This window comes from Ahaetulla prasina, chromosome 5, assembly GCF_028640845.1.
Source record: "Ahaetulla prasina isolate Xishuangbanna chromosome 5, ASM2864084v1, whole genome shotgun sequence".
In the NCBI taxonomy this organism is placed as follows: Eukaryota; Metazoa; Chordata; class Lepidosauria; order Squamata; family Colubridae; genus Ahaetulla; species Ahaetulla prasina.
Genome location: NC_080543.1, coordinates 12,246,332 through 12,268,243, shown reverse-complemented (window position 1 = coordinate 12,268,243; position 21,912 = coordinate 12,246,332). Strand labels below are relative to the sequence as shown.

The following is a 21,912-nucleotide window of genomic DNA, read 5'->3' as shown; positions in this document are numbered from 1 at the left end:
TTTTTTTTATTATTATTTGAATTTATATCCCGCCCTTCTCCGAAGACTCAGGGCGGCTTACACCGTGTTAAGCAATAGACTTCATCCATTTGTATATTATATACAAAGTCAACTTTTATTGCCCCCAACAATCTGGGTCCTCAGTTAGCCCATTGCTATCCCAAATAAGGATGGTAATACTATTTTCATCCGGGGGGGAAACATAACTAGAAGAATAGGAAGCTGCCTTTTGAAAAATGTACAGGAAGGGAAAATTCTATTCAGGTATAAGATTCTACCGAAGCCTATTAATTTAAGGAAGGTACTTTAAATGCGTCGGCATTTGTAAAGGATATTGAATTGCCTTTGGAGGGATACAATAAGCAGTTAAGAGCTGCAATAGAAGAAAACAGATTGTGCTGTAATTAAACTGAGCTTGGCTCACCCAAATGACAGAGTTTTGTTGCAGAGCTCAAATTTAACAACAAAGCCATCCAAAGCTCAGCCACCCACCAAAGGCTCTTACCGTAGGCACTTCCTTGCAAGTCCATAATCATGGCACAATGTGAACAGTAATACCTGGGCTTTTTCAGGTACTCTTTGTTATAGGCATGCATTGTCAGAGAGGCCAAAACAAGGAAGTCGAAATAATGCCCCTTTGCACAAACAGCAATCAGAATAGAGCTCGAAGGGCCCTTGAAGGTCTTCAAGTCCAACCCCCTGCTTAGGCAGGAGACTCTTTCCCATTTCAGACAAATGGCTGTCAAGTCTCTTCTTAAAAACCTCCAGTGATGAAGCCCCCATAACTTCTGAAGGCAACTTCTGTTCCACTGGTTGATTGTCTTCACTTTCGGGAGTTTGGAGGACGTGGCGGCTCAAGGGCTAAGATGCTGAGCTTGTCGATCGAAAGGTCGGCAGTTCAGCGGTTCGAATCCGGTAACGGGGTGAGCTCCCGTGACTTGACCCAGCTTCTACCAACCTAGCAGTTCGAAAGCACGTAAAAAATGCAAGTAGAAAAAATAGGGACCACCTTTGGTGGGAAGGTAACAGCGTTCTATGCGCCTTTGGCGTTTAGTCATGCTGGCCACATGACCGTGGAGACGTCTTCAGACAATGCTGGCTCTCTGGCTTTGAAATGGAGATGAGCACTGCCCCCTAGAGTCGGGAACGACTAGCACATATGTGCGAGAGGAATCTTTACCTTTACCTATTGGGAGTTTCTTCTTAATTCCAGATTCCTTCTCTCCTTGATTAGTTTCCATCCATTGTTTCTTGCCCTGCTTTCTGGTGCTTTGAAAAATAAATTGACCCCCTCCTCTTTGTGGCAGCCTCTCAAATACTGGAATACTGCTATCATGTCCAGGGCCTCTGGTGGCTCAGACTGCTAAGACAGTCTGTTATTAACACAGCTGCTTGCAATTACTGCAGGTTCAAGTCCCACCAGGGCCAAGGTTGACTCAGCCTTCCGTCCTTTATAAGATAGGTAAAATGAGGACCCAGATTGTTGGGGGCAATAGGTTGACTTTGTATATAATATACAAATGGATGAAGACTATTCTAACATAGTGTAAGCCACCCTGAGTCTTCGGAGAAGGGCGGGATATAAATGCAAAATAAAAATAATAATAAAAAAAATCATATCCCCCCCTAGCATGCCTTATCTGTAGACTAGCCAAACCCAAATCTTGCAACCGTTCTTCAAATGTACAAAAACAATAGAAGCCCCCATCACCAAAATTAAAATAATTGAAGGAAGGAAAAAATGAGTTATTTAACAATTTCACAAAAGCAACCACCTGTATATTGGGCTAACTAACATCCTGACTATAACGTCTATGTATTTAAAAAACAGGAGGTGGCTTTCCATAGGGCAGCTGTTGCAATAGAGACGGGCCTCAGTTATACGTTGTTCTGAATCTGTGGGCTTTGGGGGGGTTACAAAAACTGCGAATTAAATGAAATTCGGTAAATAAAGCTGCCAGAATAAGTCAGACTTAAAGGACTCGGGGAGACATGATAGCAGTCTTCTAATATCTCAGGGGCTGCCACAAAGAAGAGGGAGTCAAGCTATTCTCCAAAGCATCTGAGGGTAGAACAAGAAGCAATGGGTGGAAACTTATCAGGGAGAGAAGCAACCTAGAACTAAGGAGAAATTTCCTGAGAGTGAGAACAATCAATCAGTGGAACAACTTGGCTCCAGAATTTGTGAACACTGGAAATTTTTAAGAAAATGTTGGATAACCATTTGTCTGAAGTGGCGTAGGGTTTCCTGCCTGAGCAGGGGGTTGGACTAGAAGACCTCCAAGGTCCCTTCCAACTCTGTTATCCTATTCCATCCGAATCAGGAATAGATTTTTGTGCAAAAACGATTGTGAATTCAGTTCATTTCCAGGCCTGAAAATCAACCAACCATGGGTTTGGAGCTAACTTGTTTGTTTTATTTTGAACGCACGATGTTTGCATCTTGCCTTGTAAGAGGCCAGGTGGTGTAGTGGTTAGAATGCATCATTGCAGGCTAACTCTGCCCACAGCCTGGTGGTTTGATCCTGCGGGACTCAAGGTTGACTCAGCCTCCCATCCTTCCAAGGTTGGTAAAATGAGGGCCCATATTGTCGGTGGCGTTATGCTGACATTGTAAATCATACTGAGAATGCTGTAAAGCACTGTGAAACAGTATATAAGTGTAACTGCTATTCAGTGGTTAAATGTAAAATTTGTTACTACCAGTTCTGTGGACATGGCTTGGTGGAGTGGGGTGGGGTAATGTGACTGGGTGGGCTTAGCCAACATTTTTTTTTTACTTTTAAAAGCATTTTTTCTACAATCTCTTCAGCCGAATGCTAAAAAATGCTTTTAAAAGGCTCTGACGATCCCAGCTGAGTTGCCTGATCGTCAGAGGCTTTTCTTTTCTTTTAAAAGCAATTTTTTTGCTTTTAAAAGTAAAAAAAAAGGCTCTGACAATCAGGCAACTCAGCTGGGATCTTCAGAAGAGCCTTTTAAAAGCATTTTTTCTACAACCTCTTCAGCCGAAGAGGTTGTAGAAAAAATGCTTTTAAAAGCCTCTGACAATCCCAGCTGAGCCACGCAATCATCAGAGGGCTTTTTTTTAACTTTTAAAAGCATTTTTTGGCCAAAGAAAAAATGCTTTTACAAGAAAAAAAAAAGAACCTCTGATGATCGCATGGATCAGCTGGGCATGGGCAGGAGAGGGGGCAGGGACTTTGGCTACCGGTTCTCTGGATCACCCACCGCCATCGCTACCAGATTGGGCGATCCAGTCCGAACCGGGAGCATTTCACCCCTGGTGCTATTGCTTTTGACTTGATATTCTAGTAAGCATCAAAACAAGCTGGTGCTCTATCTAGAATAGCTGTTGAGGTGTTTCAAGTTTATAAGTGCTCATTTATTTAAGAAAAAAACTCTTTCCCATCATCTTTTTCTTAAAGATTTTGAAGATTATGACTGCATCCTACCTTCTGGGCAGATGAGAAGATGTTGGCCATAGTCTAGAAGATGCTTGGAAACACCTAAGTTGCTCCTCAGCTTGATTGCTTCTCCAAAGACTCACCGATTGCTTTAAAAAAAAGAAAAGAATGGTCACCCTTTGTCATCTCATCATGCTTCCAATTCTGGCTTAAACAGCTCCCTAAAATGCTCTTTCTCCTTCTCATCTGGTTCTTGAAGGAAAATGTTTGCGGGAACTTTAGTGCTTTGGTTTCTGCTCAGTCCAATGAAAGGCGGGTGGTGGCCTACATGCCTGGAGATATTATCATCGGGGCCCTCTTCTCGGTCCATCATCAGCCAACCGTCGACAAGGTCCATGAGAGAAAATGTGGAGAGGTAAGAGAACAATATGGGATCCAGAGAGTCGAAGCCATGCTTCATACCCTCGATCGCATTAACCAGAATCAAACTCTGTTGCCCAACATCACCTTGGGTTGCGAAATACGGGACTCGTGCTGGCATTCGGCGGTTGCTCTTGAGCAGAGCATTGAATTCATCCGCGATTCTCTCATCTCGGCGGAAGAAGAAGAAGGGCTGATGAAGTGTGTCGACGGCTCTACATCTCTGTACCGCTCAAAGAAGCCCATCGTCGGCGTGATAGGTCCCGGATCGAGTTCCGTGGCAATCCAGGTCCAAAATCTGTTGCAGCTTTTCAACATACCTCAGATTGCCTACTCTGCCACAAGCATGGACTTAAGCGACAAGACTTTGTTCAAGTATTTCATGCGCGTGGTGCCTTCGGATGCACAACAGGCCCGTGCTATGGTGGACATCGTCAAGAGGTACAACTGGACGTACGTGTCTGCAGTGCATACAGAAGGTAAGAAGGTCCTTTTGTTGTTGTTGTTGTTGATGTTGTTGTTGCTGTTGTTTTGTATACAGGAGGCTCTGTGTTTCATTATATGCGCTCTCTCTCTCTTTCTCTCTGCCTGTGTTTAAGTAGCAGAGACAGCAGAAACATCCACACACAATATTCTGGATTTACTGTTTAATATTTAGGGTCAACCGCTGCTGCATTTTGCCTACATTTCATGAATGTTGGAATGATCTTATTTATTGCATGTCCGAATAAGTTATAATTATTTGACTAGACAACTCGTGAACCACAGGGTCGTTGCTTCTTTACTTACACAGAGAAAAAAAGATACTACCCTCAGGCAGGCAAAATAGCATTGGAAGCAGGAGCAACTTCCTGCTGGCTTCCCCATCGACTTCGTTCCTCCTCGGTCTCTCCTTCCTTTCCTCTTGGAGTAAAACCAGGGAGGAAACTTGACTAGAAGATTAGGGGCGTGCATAAGAGCAGAAAAGTGCCTACCGTTCCTGTCCTTTTGTTCCCTTCATTATATCAAATTAACATAGTTGTTGCATACTTTTGCTTATATATATATATATATATATATTTCTTTTATGAGGTGTTGTTGTTTTATGTCGATGTTTGTGTATACTGTTGTGACAAAATGAAATAATAATTAAAATATGTTATTTTATTTTACTTAATTATAAGAATACATTAACGGAATATTGCAAGCCTGAAGTACTGAAATTTTTTTGTCACCGCTTTGAACAGCTCAATCAATTATAGCATCCTATGTTTCCTTCTTTGACCATTAAGCCACTAGGCCCGTGGTGGCGAACCTATGGCACACATACCACAGGTGGCACGCGGAGCCATATCGGTGGGTCCTAGCTCAGCTCCGGAGGGCCTCTGAGGGGGGGGGAGGGTGAAAAACGGGCCTACTGGGCCCACTGTGCTAAAAGCAAGGGGAGCTTAAGGGGGGGTTCGCAAGCTTATGCGGGCGCGGCACATTGAATTACGGGTGTGGGCACATTCGTACATGATTCCCCGCTTTTGACACGTGACGGCAAAAAGGATAGTCATTACTGCCCTAGGCATTCTTGCCCCTAGTTTGTTTTCTAGGCAGCATCTCTTCCAATCATCCACCTAAGTCATCAATACATTATATTAAAATCCCTTCCTCATGTTTCCTTCCTTCCTTCCTCCCTCCTTTCTTTTTCCTTCCTTCTTTCCTTCCTTCCTCCCTCCCCCTCCTTTCTTTCTTCCTTCCTTCCTTCTTCCTCCCTCCCTTCTTTTTCCTTCCTTCCTTCCTTCCTTCCTCCCTCCCTCCCTCCCTCTTTCCTTCCTTCCTTCCTCTTTTTCTTTCCTTCTTTTCCTCCCTCCCTTTTCGCCTTCCTTCCTTCCTCTTTTCTTTTGCCTTCCTCCCTCCCTCCTTTCTTTTCCCTTCCTTCTTTCCTTCCTTCTTTCCTTCCTTCCTTCATCTCTCCCTCCCTCCCCTCTCCTTGCGGCAAATGGGGACATCTGACTAGGGTTTGTCGTTCCATCCCACTGGACAATATTCCATCAGGTCCTCGTCCGGCTAGACGGTTCCAGAGAGGTCCTCCTGTGTCCCAAGATGATTGCTTCACCGTGAACCGAGGAAACACCAACCCTGCAGTGTCGATCAGCCAGGCTTTGACTGGCTCCAACAAGAAAATTTTTCTTACTATCAAGTTGGAGGGGGTGCCCTGTAAAATGGAGGTGGACACAGGCTCTTCTAAATCTATTATTGCCTGGAACACCTTACAGAAGATAGCTCCAAGCTTCACTGAAAGTCAATTGACTGCCTGTAACACCAGGCTGAAGGACTATTAAGGGAATGATATTCCCATTCTTGGAGGTGCCCGCCTTCGGGTGGAGAAAGGTGTTTTCTCCGGTCGCCTCCCATTGCTTGTAGTTAAGGGTGACCTACCCAGCTTATTAGGGTTGGATTGATTCTCAGCATTGAGCCTTAACATCACAGGCATTCATTCTACCACCACAGATGGGTTCGAGGCCCTGATGTCTGAGTTTGCTGAGGTATTTGCTGATACCCTGGGTCAATATAAGGGCAACCCTATCTCCCTAAACCTTGATCCCCAGGTGTCTCCTATTAGGCTTAAGCCTCGACGGGTGCCTTTTGCGCTGCGTTCAAAGGTGGACAAGGAACTGGATAAGTTGATTGTGCAAGGGGTGCTGGAGCCCACCGATCACTCTAAGTGGGACACTCTTGTTGTCACCCCATTGCCGGATGGTTCGCACGCATCTGTGGTGATTTTAAATGCACATTGAACCGTGCTTTGCAGGCACACCCTTATCCAGTTCCTGTAGTCCAACACCTTCTCCACTCTTTGGGCCAGGGGTCTATCTTTGCTAAGTTAGATATGGCACAAGCATATCAGCAGCTTCCTGTGGATGATGCCACGGCGGCTGCACAAACCATTGTCACTCACAGGGGCGCTTTTAAATGCCGCCGCCTGCAGTTTGGGATTAGTGTGGCCCCCGGGTTGTTTCAGAGTCTTATGGAGCGGCTCTTGCAGGGCATACCTGGAGTCGTTCCATATTTTGATGATGTGTTGGTCTCTGCCACCAGCCAGGATGCCCTCATTAGCCGCCTGCGACAGGTTCTTACCCGTTTCCAACAGACGGGCCTTAAGCTTAAAAAGTCTAAGTGTAAATTCGGGGTGCCTAGGGTTGAGTTCCTGGGGTTCCTAATTGATGCTGATGGGTTGCATCCAACCCCGTCAAAGGTGGAGGCGATAAAAAATGCCCCTACTCCTACCTGCAAAGCAGACTTGCAGTCGTTCTTGGGGCTCCTTAACTTTTATAGCGTGTTCCTGCCCCATAAGGCTTCTGTGGCGGAGCCTGTTCATAGGTTACTTGATGGCAGGACTCCTTGGTCATGGGGCAAAGCCCAGGCCTCTGCTTTTGCTGCTGTCAAGGCTCTCCTCACCTCGGATGCCGTGTCGGTCCAATATAGCGACAGTGTCCCCCTTACTTTAGCTTGTGATGCCTCTCCATATGGCATAGGGGCTGTTCTGAGCCACCTACTAACAAATGGATCTGAGGCTCCAATTGCTTATTTTTCTCGGACTCTGTCGTCGGCAGAGAGGAATTATAGTCAACTAGACAAGGAGGCTCTGGCCATTGTAGCTGCCGTTAAACGGTTTCATGACTACATTTATGGCCGCATACACTGCAGATACGATGCTGAACTTCTCGATCAAAAGGTCAGCAGTTCAGTGGTTCGAATCCCTAGTGCTGCCGTGTAACAGGGTGAGCTTCCGTTACTTGTCCCAGCTTCTGCCAACCTAGCAGTTCGAAAGCACGTAAAAAATGGAAATAGAAAAATCGGGAGCACCTTTGGTGGGAAGGTAACAGCGTTCTGTGCGCCTTTGGCATTTAGTCATGCCACATAACCCTGGAGACGTCTTCGGACAGTGCTGGCTCTTCGGCTTTGAAACGGAGATGAGCACCACCCCCGAGAGTCGGGAACGACTAGCACATATGTGTGAGGGGAACCTTTACCTTTAGTGGCTGTGAAGAAGCAACAATTCTTCCCAAATTTCACTCCCAAGGGATTCATATTCCCTTGGCAATGCTCTGTAAGTTAGTCCACTTGCTACAAGAACTGTTGTCCCATACGGTATCTTCCAGTGTTGCCCAATTGAAAGTTGCAGACAATCAAACGGACATGAGAGTTTTAATAATATATAGATATATAGTATAGATAAAATGTGCTTTTACATTTATATGGAATCTAATAAAAGAGACTAGGGTTTGATTTGACTAGTTAATATTCATTACCAACCCAATTTTATGCATGTTTCCTTAGTAGCGGGCCCTATTGAATGTAACAGAATAGAGACAGAATAGAGACAGTCCTCAACTTACAACATTTTGCTCAGTGACCATTCAAAAGTTACAACAGCACTGAAAAAAGTGACTTATGACCATTTTTCACACTTACGACCGTTGCAGTAACCCCATACTCATGTGCTTTAAATCTGGATCCTTGACAACTGACTCACATTTATGACGGTTGCGGCATCCCAAGCAAAGTCAATGGGGAAGCCGGATTCACTTAACGACCACGTCACTAGCTGAACAACTGCAGTGATCCACGTCACAACTGTGGCAGGAAAGCTCATAAAATGGGGGAAATAGTCACTTAACAAATGTCTCGCTTAGCGATGGAAATGTTGGGCTCAGTGGTGATCATAAGTCGAGGACTAGGTGTATATCGCCTAGCAAGTGTATTTGGGAACTTAGCTATTATTAATTCATTGTTTAAGCAGTGTGTCGTGTTTATTACCGTGATATGTTTGCATACCTCATAATAATTAAAAGGCTAATGATGTATTATATTGTGTGGATTCCATAATAGGCTAAAGCAGTGGTTTTCAACCTTTATAGTGCTGCGACCCCTTTAATACAATTCCCCACGATGTGGCGACCCCAACCATAAAATTATTTTCGTTTTGAATTTATCGCGCCTGAAGCCCTATTGGCTAGCGATCTGAACTGCTTGCGATTGCCTTGAGGACGGAGGCATTAAAGCGGAGTCTCCTCCCCTATTAAGTTTATGGCGCCTGAAGCCAGATTAGGCTAGCGATTGGGAGTGATTGCAGCTGGCTTGAGAGGGAGACATCAGAGCAAAGATTTCTCTCTTTTTTAATTCATCGCGCCTGAAGCCGAATTCGGCTAGCGATTTGAAGAGCCTGCAGCTGGCTTGTGGAGTCAACCATTGGAGTGCAATTTTTTGACTCACAAGTATACTTCCCATATTTCCGATGGTCTTAGGCGACCCCTGGCAAATCGTCATTCGACCCCCAACGGGGTCCCGACCCACAGATTGAGAACCGCTGGGCTAAAGGTAAGTCTTTTTACATCTCTGGATATTTTTAGGCAACTACTTGTTCTATCTGCAGGTTTAAACATGTGTATGATCCCATTTGCTCCAATTTATTTTATATAGTCCTCAACTTACAACATTTCGCTTAGTGACCGTTCAAAGTTACAACGGCCCTGAAAAAAAGTGACTTATGACCATTTTTCACACTTACGACCGCTGCGGTAGCCCCATACTCATGTGATTTATATTCGGACTCACATTTATGACGGTTGCAGCATCCCGGGGTCATGTGATCCCCTTTTGCGACCTTCTGACAAGGAAAAAAAGTCAATGGGGAAGCCAGAGTCACTTAACAACCGTGTTACTAATATAACAACCCCAGTGATTCACATCACACACGTGGCAAAAAAAATATCATAAAATGGGGCAAAACTCCCTTAACAAATTTCTCACTTAGCAACATAAATTTTGGGCTTAATTGTGGTCGTACGTTGAGGACTACCTGCATAACACAGTTCCACAGCGACGTTTGTTGGTTTTGTTTTACAGAGGTTACTTCAGTATATTTTCGGTTTCAGCAGAATCACTATTGATGCTTCATAGCCAGCTTGATCAAGTGCAGGGTGTCAGCAACCTGTGGCTCTGGAGCCGCATGTGGCTCTTTCATCCCTCTGCTGCGGCTCCCTGTCGCTAGTCGGCACCACAATTTTGAGAGGAGCTTCCGGTTAGTGAGGAAAGCATGGTGTGGCAGGAGGAGACTCTATGGCAAGGGGTGGGTTTTCTATTCGGCTGCACAATTGATAGGGCTTTTGGTTAGGACAGGTAGAAGAAAAAGGGCACCGCACTAGGAGGAGACTCTATGGTGGGGGAACCGGACTTCCGGTCTGCTCCAGAATTGAACGAGGGGCTTCCATTTAGGACTTTTGTGGCTCTTTGAGTGTTTAAGGTTGCCGACCCCTGGTCTAGTGTTAAGGCACCAGGTTAGAAAGCAAGAGGTTGTGAGTTCTAGTCCTGTCTTAGCCATGAAAGCCAGCTGGGGGACTTTGGGCCAGTCAATTTCTCTCAGCCCAACCCACCTCAAAAGGTTGTTGTTAAGGCAATAATAGGAGGAGGAAAGTCTGTTGGATATGTTTGCCACTTTGAGTTATTTTTGAAAACAATAAAGGTGGGTATGAATAAATACAAATAAATAAACATTCCTTGTTTTCAGTCGGTTCTCTATTCCCAACCTTCAGAGTCAAAGCTTTTTGAGGTTCTTGATGGAGTCTAGGACCACAGTTCCTAGCACTTTATAAAGTGTAGTTTAATGAAAAGAAGGACTAGGGGAGACATGATAGCAGTGTTCCAATATCTCAGGGGCTGCCTCAAAGAAGAGGGAGTCAAACTATTCTCCAAAGAACCTGAGGGTAGAACGAGAAGCAATTGGTGGAAAATCATCAAGGAGAGAAGCAACCTAGAACTAAGGAGAAATTTCCTGACAGTGAGAACAATTAATAAGTGGAACAACTTACCTGCAGAAGTTGGGAATGCTCCAACACTGGAAAAATTTAAGAAAATGTTGGATAACCATTTGTCTGAAATGGTGTAGGGTTTCCTGCCTGGGCAGAGGGTTGGACTAGAAGACCTCCAAGGTCCCTTCCAACTCTGTTATTATTATTATTAAGAACAAGTCAGCCCTAGGTTTGAATATGAATAATTCAACTCATCTTTTCAATTCATAATTCCATCATCCTTTAACAATTGGCTGTCCAGCATCCTCATTCCAGGCAGATATAAATTTTCCTGGGCAAAAGTACACTATGGGCTGCAGAAACCTTAATATATCGTTTTCATATATCATAATGCAAGGAAATAGTATAAAATAATTATGCACAATGCACTGCATTATACACAGTACTAGGCACTGATGATATTATGTAGCGGGGTAATGAAACCAATGCAAGAAAACCAGCAGGTTTAGAAAGCACTAAGGACCCCACAGTCGTTGTCCTCCTCCTCCTCCTCCTCCCCGACTTCCTCCTCCTCAACTTTAGACACCTCACTCCCTTTTAGCACTGATAATGTTCCCTAGTTTGGTAATGAAACGTCTGCAAGAAAACCATCAAGCTCAGAGAGCAACAAGAACCCCACAATCCAACCCAATATTCTCTTCTGTTGGGAGTACTATGTACTACTCCTTCAGCTCCTGAATGAAAAGTGGGATATAAATCAAACGAACAAAAGTTCCAGAAATTGGTATCAATGTGAACCCTCTTAATTTTATATAGGACTCATGAAACAACTTAATTTTGTGCGTCATTACCCTGCCTTTCTTTTAAGAACTCAAAGAAAGTTTCCATGAACGTCTTTTTGCAGTTTATTGTGGGATCAGATGAGGCTGAGAGAGAGAAGGTCTAGCCCAAGCTGCCATGAACTAGAATTTGATTTCTCCACTGCAACACTTTCACCACCATTGCTAGCTCACAGCAAGCTAATTCAATTGCTTGGGATTTAGAAAAGAGCCAATCTTATGGATTTTTAATTGAGTAAAGAACAGGAATTGGAGAATAGGAGTCAAGGAACAATTTTCAGATTCTAGAGAAATTTGGTTTTTTTTGTTTGTTTTTTATTGAAAGAGTTTTTAAAAACAAAAACATTTTTCCCCCTTTTTCCCCCCTCCCTCCCAAAAAAACCCCTTCCACCCTCCCCCCCCCCCCGGCTTCCCGGGTCAATCACAAGATATTGTTATACATAAACCAAACATAGAATAAAATTTTCCCTTCCAATCCAAATAACCACATCCAAAGCTTTTCATCTCCCAACCCCCTCCCCATTACATAAAATAACTTTCTAATTATTCAAAGGCAATCTGATATTTCTTAATCTAATATCTGTTTTGTAGATAATCAATCCATTTTTTCCATTCAATTAAATATCTTTCCTGCGTATTGTCTTTTAAAAAAGCTGAAATTTTAGTCATCTCAGCCAAATTAATAACTTTCAGTATCCATTCTTAGATTCTAGAGAAATTTGGAGTGAGATCTTCTAGGGGTCAGTGCTCAGGCTGCTATCTATGAAGATTCTCAATCATCCAAGTCATGGTTGTCCCAAAGGTGTTTCTTCAAATGGCAAATGGACTATTGGTTTTTCCTTGACAACAACAACAACAACACAGTTGGAAGGGACCTTGGAGGTCTTCTAGTCCAACCCCCTGCCCAGGCAGGAAACCCTACACCACTTCAGACAAATGGGTATCCAACATCTTCTTAAAAATTTCCAGTGTTGGAGCATTGACAACTTCTGGAGGCAAGTTGTTCCACTGGTTAATTGTTCTAACCGTCAGGAAATTTCTCCTTAGTTCTAAGTTGCTTCTCTCCTTGATGAGTTTCCACCCATTGCTTCTTGTTCTACCCTCAGGTGCTTTGGAGAATAGTTTGACTCCCTTTTCTTTGTGGCAGCCCCTGAGATATTGGAAGACTGCTATCATGTCTCCCCTTAGTCCTTCTTTTCATTAAACTAGACATACCCAGTTCCTGCAACCATTCTTCATATGTTTTAGCCTCCAGTCCTCTAATCATCTTGGTTGCTCTTCTCTGCACTCTTTCAAGAGTCTCAACATCTTTTTTACACCGTGGCGACCAAAACTGAAGGCAATATTCCAAGTGTGGCCTTACCAAACCTTGAAGACGTTTTGCTTTCTTATCCAAGAAGCTTCCTCAGTCAGAACTGAAGAAGCTGATTGGATAGGAAGCAAAATGTCTTCAAGGAAAAAAACAAAAAACAAGAAAGTCCAGCTGGGTGTTAGATTTTCATTTGAGTAGAAATGACCTGGAGAGATTTGCCATTCTTGACCCCGGGGGAGAAACAGGAGATGTTGCAATAATTTGAGGGCCGTTGACGTCAAATATCCTTAGCCAGGACGTCATGAGTGGAACGTGATGCTAATGGGAAGACGGTTTTCCATGTCATTAGCCACTGAAACAAAGCGCTTAACCCAAAAGTCCTTTAGTTGACATTATGAAAATGCCTGGCTAATTAGCTTAATGAAACAGGCCCACTGCCAGACGATTTGTCACAACGGTGGCAGCTAAGAACAATATAAGAGATAAAGGTACATGCAAATTGGGTGGCACAGCAAGGTCAGCGCTTGGTAATCGGGGACACTGGATTCTTTGGGTGGATAAGCATCTCGATCATGTCCAAAATAAAAGATTACCTCGTGGATGCCAAGTTGACAAACCACATCTGCAAAATGTAAGGAATAAGAACCTCCAGCCTCTTGTGATGCGCTGCAATGGAAACATTTTAGACAGTGGTGAAATCCAATTTTTTTTTACTCCCGACTCTGTGGGCGTGGCTTGGTGGGCGTGGCTTGGTAGGGGTGGCAGGGGAAGGATACTGCAAAATCTCCATTCCCACTCCACTCCAGGGGAAGGGTACTGCAAAATCCCCATTCTCTCCCCACTCCTGGGGGGAAGAATACTGCAAAATCCCCATTCTCTCCCCACTCCTGGGGGGAAGGATACTGCAAAATCTCCACTCCCACTCCACTCCAGGGGAAGGGTACTGCAAAATCCCCATTCTCTCCCCACTCCTGGGGGGAAGGATACTGCAAAATCTCCACTCCCACTCCACTCCAGGGGAAGGGTACTGCAAAATCCCCATTCTCTCCCCACTCCTGGGGAAGAATACTGCAAAATCCCATTCTCTCCCCACTCCTGGGGGGAAGGATACTGCAAAATCTCCACTCCCACTCCACTCCAGGGGAAGGGTACTGCAAAATCCCCATTCTCTCCCCACTCCTGGGGGGAAGGATACTGCAAAATCTCCACTCCCACTCCACTCCAGGGGAAGGGTACTGCAAAATCCCCTTTCTCTCCCCACTCCTGGGGGGAAGAATACTGCAAAATCCCCATTCTCTCCCCACTCCTGGGGGGAAGGATACTGCAAAATCTCCACTCCCACTCCACTCCAGGGAAAGGGTACTGCAAAATCCCCTTTCTCTCCCCACTCCTGGGGGGAAGAATACTGCAAAATCCCCATTCTCTCCCCACTCCTGGGGGGAAGGAGACTGCAAAATCTCCATTCCCACCCCACTCTGGGACTAGCCAGAGATGGTATTTACAGGTTCTCCGAACTACTCAAAATTTCCGCTACTAATTCTCCAGAACCTGTCAGAATCTGCTGGATTTCACCCCTGATTTTAGGGTGTTCCGTGGAGAACCTACTCATTCATGTCCTATGATGTTTGTAGAGTACTATCCTAAACAGGATCTTTGGGTCAAATTTTTGAGTTTCTCTTCCAATCCAGTTTTATATCTTATGAAGCGGTTCTTTTGAAGTTGTAATGCTTATCCATGGTGTCACATTGATTAGAATACGGTATGTATTGTAATGTAATCAAGGAACTAGCAATTCAGACCAACAGGCTAGCTGTAAACAGCAGCCAAGTCATTGAACCGCCAAGAATACTCCCATCAGCATTGATAAGGGCAAGCCATGTATATATAAATAGACAGCAAACCCCTTCTAGCACTGATGACATTATCTAGTTGGGTAATGAAATGTCTACAAGAAAACAACCAAGCTTATAGAGCACCAGGGGCCCCACAATTCAACCCTGAGCTACAAAGATTCTCTTCTGTGAGGGAGTTGGCATGGAAGAACATTCATTGTCAAGCACCAGGGAAATCAAGAGATTCAGGCAGTTCAAATGAGTATAAAGGTTTATTGCTCTCCACAAGAATCTGACCAACTAACGGTCAAGGGAAATGAGCGGGAGATAAGAAAGGCATTCAAGGTGGATTGAACCTAGGTCTCTTATGGATGTGCAGGGACTTGTTCTGTCCCCCTTCACTTCTGTCCGAGTGATGGCTTAATTAACCAGCACTATCAGCTCTGGCAGCAAAATAGCGAGCGTCTGCCAAGTGTCTCTGTTATCTCCCTCGACGCCAATGAGTCACCCAGGAATAAACTTCAGCTCTTAGTTAATCAGTTGATTTGCCTGCTATGAAGAGGCACAGCAGCTCTTGCTGCCTTTATATCCTGTGGGGTGTGGCTCCATGACTCAGCACTTCCTAGGCTCGCCCCACCCCTGCTTCTGTTGTTCCCTCCTCTCCTGCCTACGGAACCTAAGGTCCAGCCAGGCCTGATTGCCATCAGCTGGGTCTGGAGGTGTGGCCTGGGGGGAAAGAGTCAGGGGACGGAGGCCTCATTATCTCTTCCGCCTGGCCTGCCTCTGGCTCCTGGAGCTGAGCCAGGGAAGCAGGTGCTCCTGATGTAAGTCCTGATGGCCCTTCCCCCTCACTTTCCAAGTCACTTTCTGGCAGGAGGCCTGGGTCAGGGGGCGCAGACACAACAGGACTTATGTCCAGTGGTGGATTGCTACCAGTTCTCACCAGATCAGGTGAACCGGTAGCGGCAGTGGCGGGAGGCTCTGCCCACCCGCCTGGATGCTTCTGCGCATGCGCAGAAGCATCATGTGCACATGAGAGCGCGCACATGCCCACGAGCGAACCAGTAGTGAACTATTGAAACCCGCCCCTGCTTATGACATGTTTGACCCCTCCCTCAAGCTCATCCTGGTCATCTTCTACATCTACTATAACATCTGTAGGAAGCTACTAATAGTGCATGTTAGAATTTTACTGCTAATGTTAGAATATTTGAAAACGGGAATATAGAATATTCCCGTTTTCTTCCTACCATATTCCATGGAGGTAACTTAAAAAAGTCCACTGAGTCAATGCACTAGAAGATTTGATGGTTACGTAGCACTGGTTGAAGACTTACAAAATGAACCGTTTGGTATATACAGAGAAATTGTCAGTATTTGTTGGCCCCAGTCCAAATAAATTAGTTGGGCTAATAAAGTGCCTTGTGATTTCACAGGGAGCCAGTTTAAAAACAACAACACAACTTTGTTTGGAACAATGCCTTTGAAGGCTTCTTTCTTGTTAAAATATTTGGGTTTTTTTTCATTTTCATTTTAAGAAGTTTATTTCACCTTTCTCCATGAAGCTGTTGAGACAGTAATAACCAGTTCGTTGTATAAAATTCCGTAAAAAAAAAAGAAGATTCAACGATTAAAATAAAAACTGAGAAACAAACAGCAGTAAAACAAATTAGAGTTCCACCCACTAACAGTTTTCTAGCACTAAAATGTTTCATCTGCTCACTCCCTGGGCCTAGGATCCATGCTTCAATAGCTTCCCCGCTCATCAAAGGAAATTACATTTATAATGGACTTTCTAACAAACAACAAACTTCCCAGAGAAGATTTTTCGGGGGGCTAACTACAAACTTTAGAAGGAAATCCCAGTTTTATTAAATGCATACTTTTCTCCAACCGATCAAAATTTGAGATCAGACCTCTTGGGTATATACTTCCCAATGGAACAGAGAAATTTATCTGTAGGTAGTCCTTGACTTACAACCACAATGCAGTCCAACATTTCAGTTACTAAGTAAGACCGTTGTTAAGTGAGATTTGCCTCAAGTCATGACCCTTTTTTGCCACGGTTGTTAAGTGAATCACTGCAGTTGTTAACAGGTATAAAGTGAATCTGGCTTCCCTATACACTTTGCTTAATAGGAAGTCACAAAAGGTGATCACATGACACCAGGAAACCGCCACTGTCATAAATATGAGCCAGTTACCAGGTGGAGGTGGGAGATACTTCCAATGCAATCTATTGCAGGGGTCTCCAACCTTTCGGACCTCAGGGACCACTAAATTCATAATTTTAAATCCCACAGACCACTAATATGATCTGCCCAAGGACCGGCTGGGTGGCCATGGATAGGTGGTCATGTGACTAGATGGGCGTGGCCAACTCGATGTCACTCACATCAAGGGGCACCTCGCCGGCCTCTACTCACCCCTCTCCTGCCAGCCACTCCTCGCCTGCCTGCCCAGGCTACTTAGGGTCCCAACAGGAAGCCGTTGTTGGAGCTAAGCAGCCACCAGGAGAAAGAGTTGGCAAAACAGCTCAGTTCAAATTGGATCTGACCGAGGAGGCTTAGTAGAAGCATCTCACTGAGGACTAGGAGCATAGGCTTTCCAAGCAAAGGGAAGACCTGTGGGAGTGCAAGGCCAGGTACAGGTGCCTGGAGGCTCAGCGGGCTGAGATGGTCAGCCAGTTCCAGGCCATGATGCAGTCCCATTGGAGCAAGGCCCTCTGGCTCCTTGCCACCAGTGGCGCTTCCCTCCAGCCTTTGCCCAAAGCCCCGGACCAGGAGGCTGAAGCAGACCTTGACTCAGAATTTCTGCCTCCCTCTGACCCACACAAGAAGACCCCAAAGTGGGAGGCTCTCTGCAGCAACACAAATGTTCATTGCACGTATCCGGCCCAGGGCCCATAGTTTTAGGACTCCCGATTTAGTGCAATATAATAAAAAAGGCAAATAATTTTTCTGCGGACCACCAAAATTTTCTCGCGGATCACCGGTGGTCCACTGACCATTAGTTGGTGACCGCTGATCTATTGGATTCCCTGCATGGAATGTCTGTGACTATGTAGGACAGGCAGGGTGGAAGTATCCACAAAATTACAAAACACAAACAAGTGGTCAGACAAGGAGACCCGAACTCCTTGCAATGAACAAGGACATACGTTCAATTTTGCAGCTACTAAGATTGTCGGAGGAGCAGGCACAAAAACAGCCAGGGAAGAGATTGCAGCCTGGGAAATACGCCTCTCGTCAGTCAACAGGAGTGCTGATTTACCTCCAGCTTATCAAGTACTTAGAAGCCCCGGGCTTGGCAGCACAAACAAACGACAGCCAAAGACTTTAAAAGCCAGCTAACAACACCCCAATCAACATCTAAAAAGCCACATATAATAAGCACCACATAAATACCACACCATGGGTGAAATCTAAATTTCTTTCGTACCGGTTCTGTGGGCATGGCTTGGTGGGCGTGGCTTGGTGGGGGTCATGTGACTGGGTGGGTGTGGCTATGTAACTATGTGACTGGGAAATCAAAAGACAGAAACTCACTAACAATGTCCTGCTGGAGCAGGGTTGGACTAGATGACCTCCAGGTCCCTTCCAGCCCTGGATTATCCTCTGAAGCTGCATCTAGTGCCAGGTTTGTAATCCTTCCTTCCTCTCCTTTTTCCTCCCTCCCCCCCTCCTTCCTTCCTTCTTTTCTCTCTCTCTCTCTCTCTCTCTCTCTCTGTCTCAAAAACTAACCCCCCACCCCCCATTTTTTGCCTAACAGGCTTCAGCTGTGCTCATCAGAGCCTTTTTTTTAACCTTTTAAAAGCATTTTTTTACAACCTCTTTAGCCAAAGAGGTTGTAAAAAAATGCTTTTAAAAGTAAAAAAAAAGGCTCTGATGATTGCGCGGCTCAGCTGGGCATGTGGGGGGCAGGGATTTTTATTACTGGTTCTCTGAATCACCCATTGCCTTCGCTACCAGATCGGCTGATCCCGTCCGAACCGGGAGCATTTTACCCCTGTAACACACAGAACAACCTAAACAGCCTTGGAGCTTTGCTGGCTGGGGAATTCTGGGAGTTGAAGTCCTCCAGGCTTAAAGTCGCCAAGGTTGGAGACCCCTGACCGAAAGCACGCACTTCGCTAGAGAGAAATTTACTGAAGATGGGCCACATCCTGAGTCTGAAAGCTCAGAGGACAAAACCTCTAGTCTCAGTGACCGACCCAGATTGGATCCTACAAAAGTAAAAGAAACATTTGCAAAGGAAAAAAAAAACATGTCAAAATGACTATGGATAAGATACATTCTCTGCGTTTCCCAAGGTTTGCTTTGGGATAAACTTGTGCTAAATATAATATATAATATAACAACAGAGTTGGAAGGGACCTTGGAGGCCTTCTAGTCCAACCCCCTGCCGAGGCAGGAAACCCTACACCATCTCAGTTAGATGGTTATCCAACATTTTCTTAAAAATTTCCGGTGTTGGAGCATTCACAACTTCTGCAGGCAAGTCGTTCCACTTATTAATTGTTCTAACTGTCAGGAAATTTCTCCTCAGTTCTAAGTTGCTTCTTTCTTTGATCAGTTTCCACCCATTGCTTCTTGTTCTACCCTCAGGTGCTTTGGAGAACAGCCCGACTCCCTCTTCTTTGTGGCAGCCCCTGAGATATTTTGAAATATTTCCCTGAAATAAAACCCTGAAATATTTTGCTTTGTTCATGGGGGCTTGAGAATAGCTGAAAACGAAACTGTCCTCTAAAATATATCTCATGCTCTCCTGCTTTTCCCTAAAGGATAAGGCTTATGGCAAATCATTAGCAATACAATTGAAAAAGCAAATTTAAAATACAAGAAAACCCATGTTAATTCGCCAGTGAATAGAATAGAATTCTTTATTGGCCAAGTGTGATTGGTCATACAAGGAATTTGTCTTGGGGCATATGCTCTCAGTGTACATAAAAGAAAATATAAGTTCATCAAGGTATGATCATAGGGTACAAATGTAACACTTAATGATACAACACTTAATGATAGTCATAGGCTACAAATCAGCAATCAAGAAACAATCAATATCAATATAAATCGTAAGGATACAAGCAACAAAGTTACAGTCATAAGTAGAAGGAGATGGGTGATGGGAATGATGAGAAGATTAATAGTAGTGCAGATTTAGTAAACAGTTTGACAATGTTGAGGGAATTATTTATTTAGCAGAGTGATGGCATTTGGGAAAAAACTGTTCTTGTGTCTGGTTGTTCTGGTGTGCAGTTGTCGTGTCCCACTCCTCCACTGACGGCCGGGTCGGGGAAGTCCGTATCAAGCGTGCCTCTGCAGCTCTGCCAAAGTCCTATCAGAGTTCTCAAGGCAGGCAGGAGACCAGGAAGTGACTTCAGCAATCCAAGTTAGACTTTGCCTGACTCAGAGAATGCTAGAAAGCAGATCCTTTATATAGGCCATGGGGTGTGGCTCCATGACTCAGCACTTATCCAGGCCTGCCCGTCCCTTCCTTTTGCTGACGTCGCCTCTCAATTCTCCGGAAGTGAGGATCTCTCCAGCCTCCAGCTGTTGGTAATCTTAGCTCATGACTGGCTTCACATTCTTCAGGCTCACATGCTGTGGGGGAGGGGTTTAGTTGCTCCGTTTGCCTGGGCATGGTGCCAGGACTGGGGGCTGAAGGCACGTCAGGCCCTTCGTCTTGCTCGGCCTGTCCGGGCATGGTGCCAGGGCTGGGGCCTGGAGGCATGCCAGGACATTCTTCCGAACTATCAGCGTCCGGCAGGAGATAAGAGGGGCCCGGCTGCGGCAGGGGGAGCGGGCGAGACACAACAGCAGTGCTCTATAGCGTCGTTTTGAGGGTAGGAGTTAAAACAGATTATGTCCAGTGCAACGATACTACAAAAACCATGTTTTGAGTATTAGAAAGTCCATCCTATGTGGCCCTCAAGGGTGAACTTCTTGGCAGCATCTTTTGGGTAAAGCACCAACACCATTATATTTCTGTTGTCCTTGTTGTTCAGGCAGGAAATTGTGCAGGTGACAAATTTGTGCTTTGGCATTTCTTTTGTTGAAAACGTCCTTCGTAAACAGTTTGTTTGACCATTGCAAAGTTCAGGCTTTGGAAGAGTGTCAGGAAGGAGGGCTGACTCCCCCAAAATGTATTGGAAAGGTTAATTGGGATTGCTTGTGACAGAAGCATATAAAATTATGCCTGGTGTGAACAGGAACATGTTTTTTTTCACCTTCTCTCCGTGTAAAATTCAGATCAAAGGACATCCGGTAAAGCTGGGTCATCAGAGATTAACAAAGGAATGAAATAACTATGGCTTCTCATCCAAGTGTAATTGCAATTTTATCACCAGACCTGGAGATAAAAATCAATCAGAATGACTTTTAGGTAGGTGAGAAAATATGTGGAACATAAAGGTGCTGTGAAACATAAAGTCTCTGAATTAATTTCCAATATTGGCTGTAATATAGTCCCTCAGTACGTTTGTGGGAACTGTTTCACTGGTTAATTGTTCTCACTGTCAGGAAATTTCTCCTTAGTTCTAAGTTGCTTCTCTCCTTGATTAGTTTCTAATCATCCTGTCTTCCTGTCCTGCCTTCTGGTGCTTTGGAGAATAGGGTGACTCCCTCTTCTTTATGGCAACCTCTTTGATATTGGAACACTGCTATCCTATATATTACTCCTAGTCAATGATTCGGAAAAAAGGTTTTAAAAGTGAAAAAAAAGAGCCTCTGGTGATCGCGTGGCTCAGCTGGGATTGTCAGAGCCTTTTAAAAGCATTTTTTTTCTACAACCTCTTTGGCCGAAAAAAAAATGCTTTTAAAAGGCTCTGACGATCCCAGATGAGTTGCCTGATCATCAGAGGCTTTTTTTTCCTTTTAAAGGCAAAAAAATAAATAAATGCTTTTAAAACAAAAGCCTCTGACGATCAGGCAACTCAGCTTGGATCATCACAGCCGTTTAAATGCATTTCTTTACAACCTCTTCTTTACAACATCTTTGTGTGTGTGTGTGTGTGTGTGTGTGTGTGTGCGCGCACGCTTGTGTTTTCTGTTGAAGCACCTGCTCTGCCCCAATATGGGAGGGAGCATAGGGAGAACTTGTGGCTCAGGCAGCCCAAATTCGAATCCGAGTAAGGGTATGGCTAGCTGACGAGAGCTAAATAGCTTGAAATAGGTCTATACTAGTTTCCCTTTATTTCTTTATCAGCAAAATATACTTGTTACAATGATGAGTTCTACAGTCCCTGATTGTTCACAAGTGGCAACCAGTTGTGGATGGTTCCTGCACTGAGCAGAGGTTAGCTTAGACAACCAACAAAGTTTCTTC

General features: G+C 44.7%; 1 protein-coding gene across 1 annotated transcript in view; it reads left to right on the top strand.

The window, feature by feature from the left end:
- Positions 1-2,629: 2,629 nt before the first annotated feature.
- Positions 2,630-21,912, top strand: part of GRM5 (glutamate metabotropic receptor 5) — a 345,525-nt gene continuing 326,242 nt past the window's right edge. Inside the window, exons 1-2 of the mRNA XM_058185133.1 lie at positions 2,630-2,634; positions 3,567-4,303. Coding sequence (XP_058041116.1) covers positions 2,630-2,634; positions 3,567-4,303 — 742 coding nt within the window. The remainder of the gene's footprint in view (positions 2,635-3,566; positions 4,304-21,912) is intronic.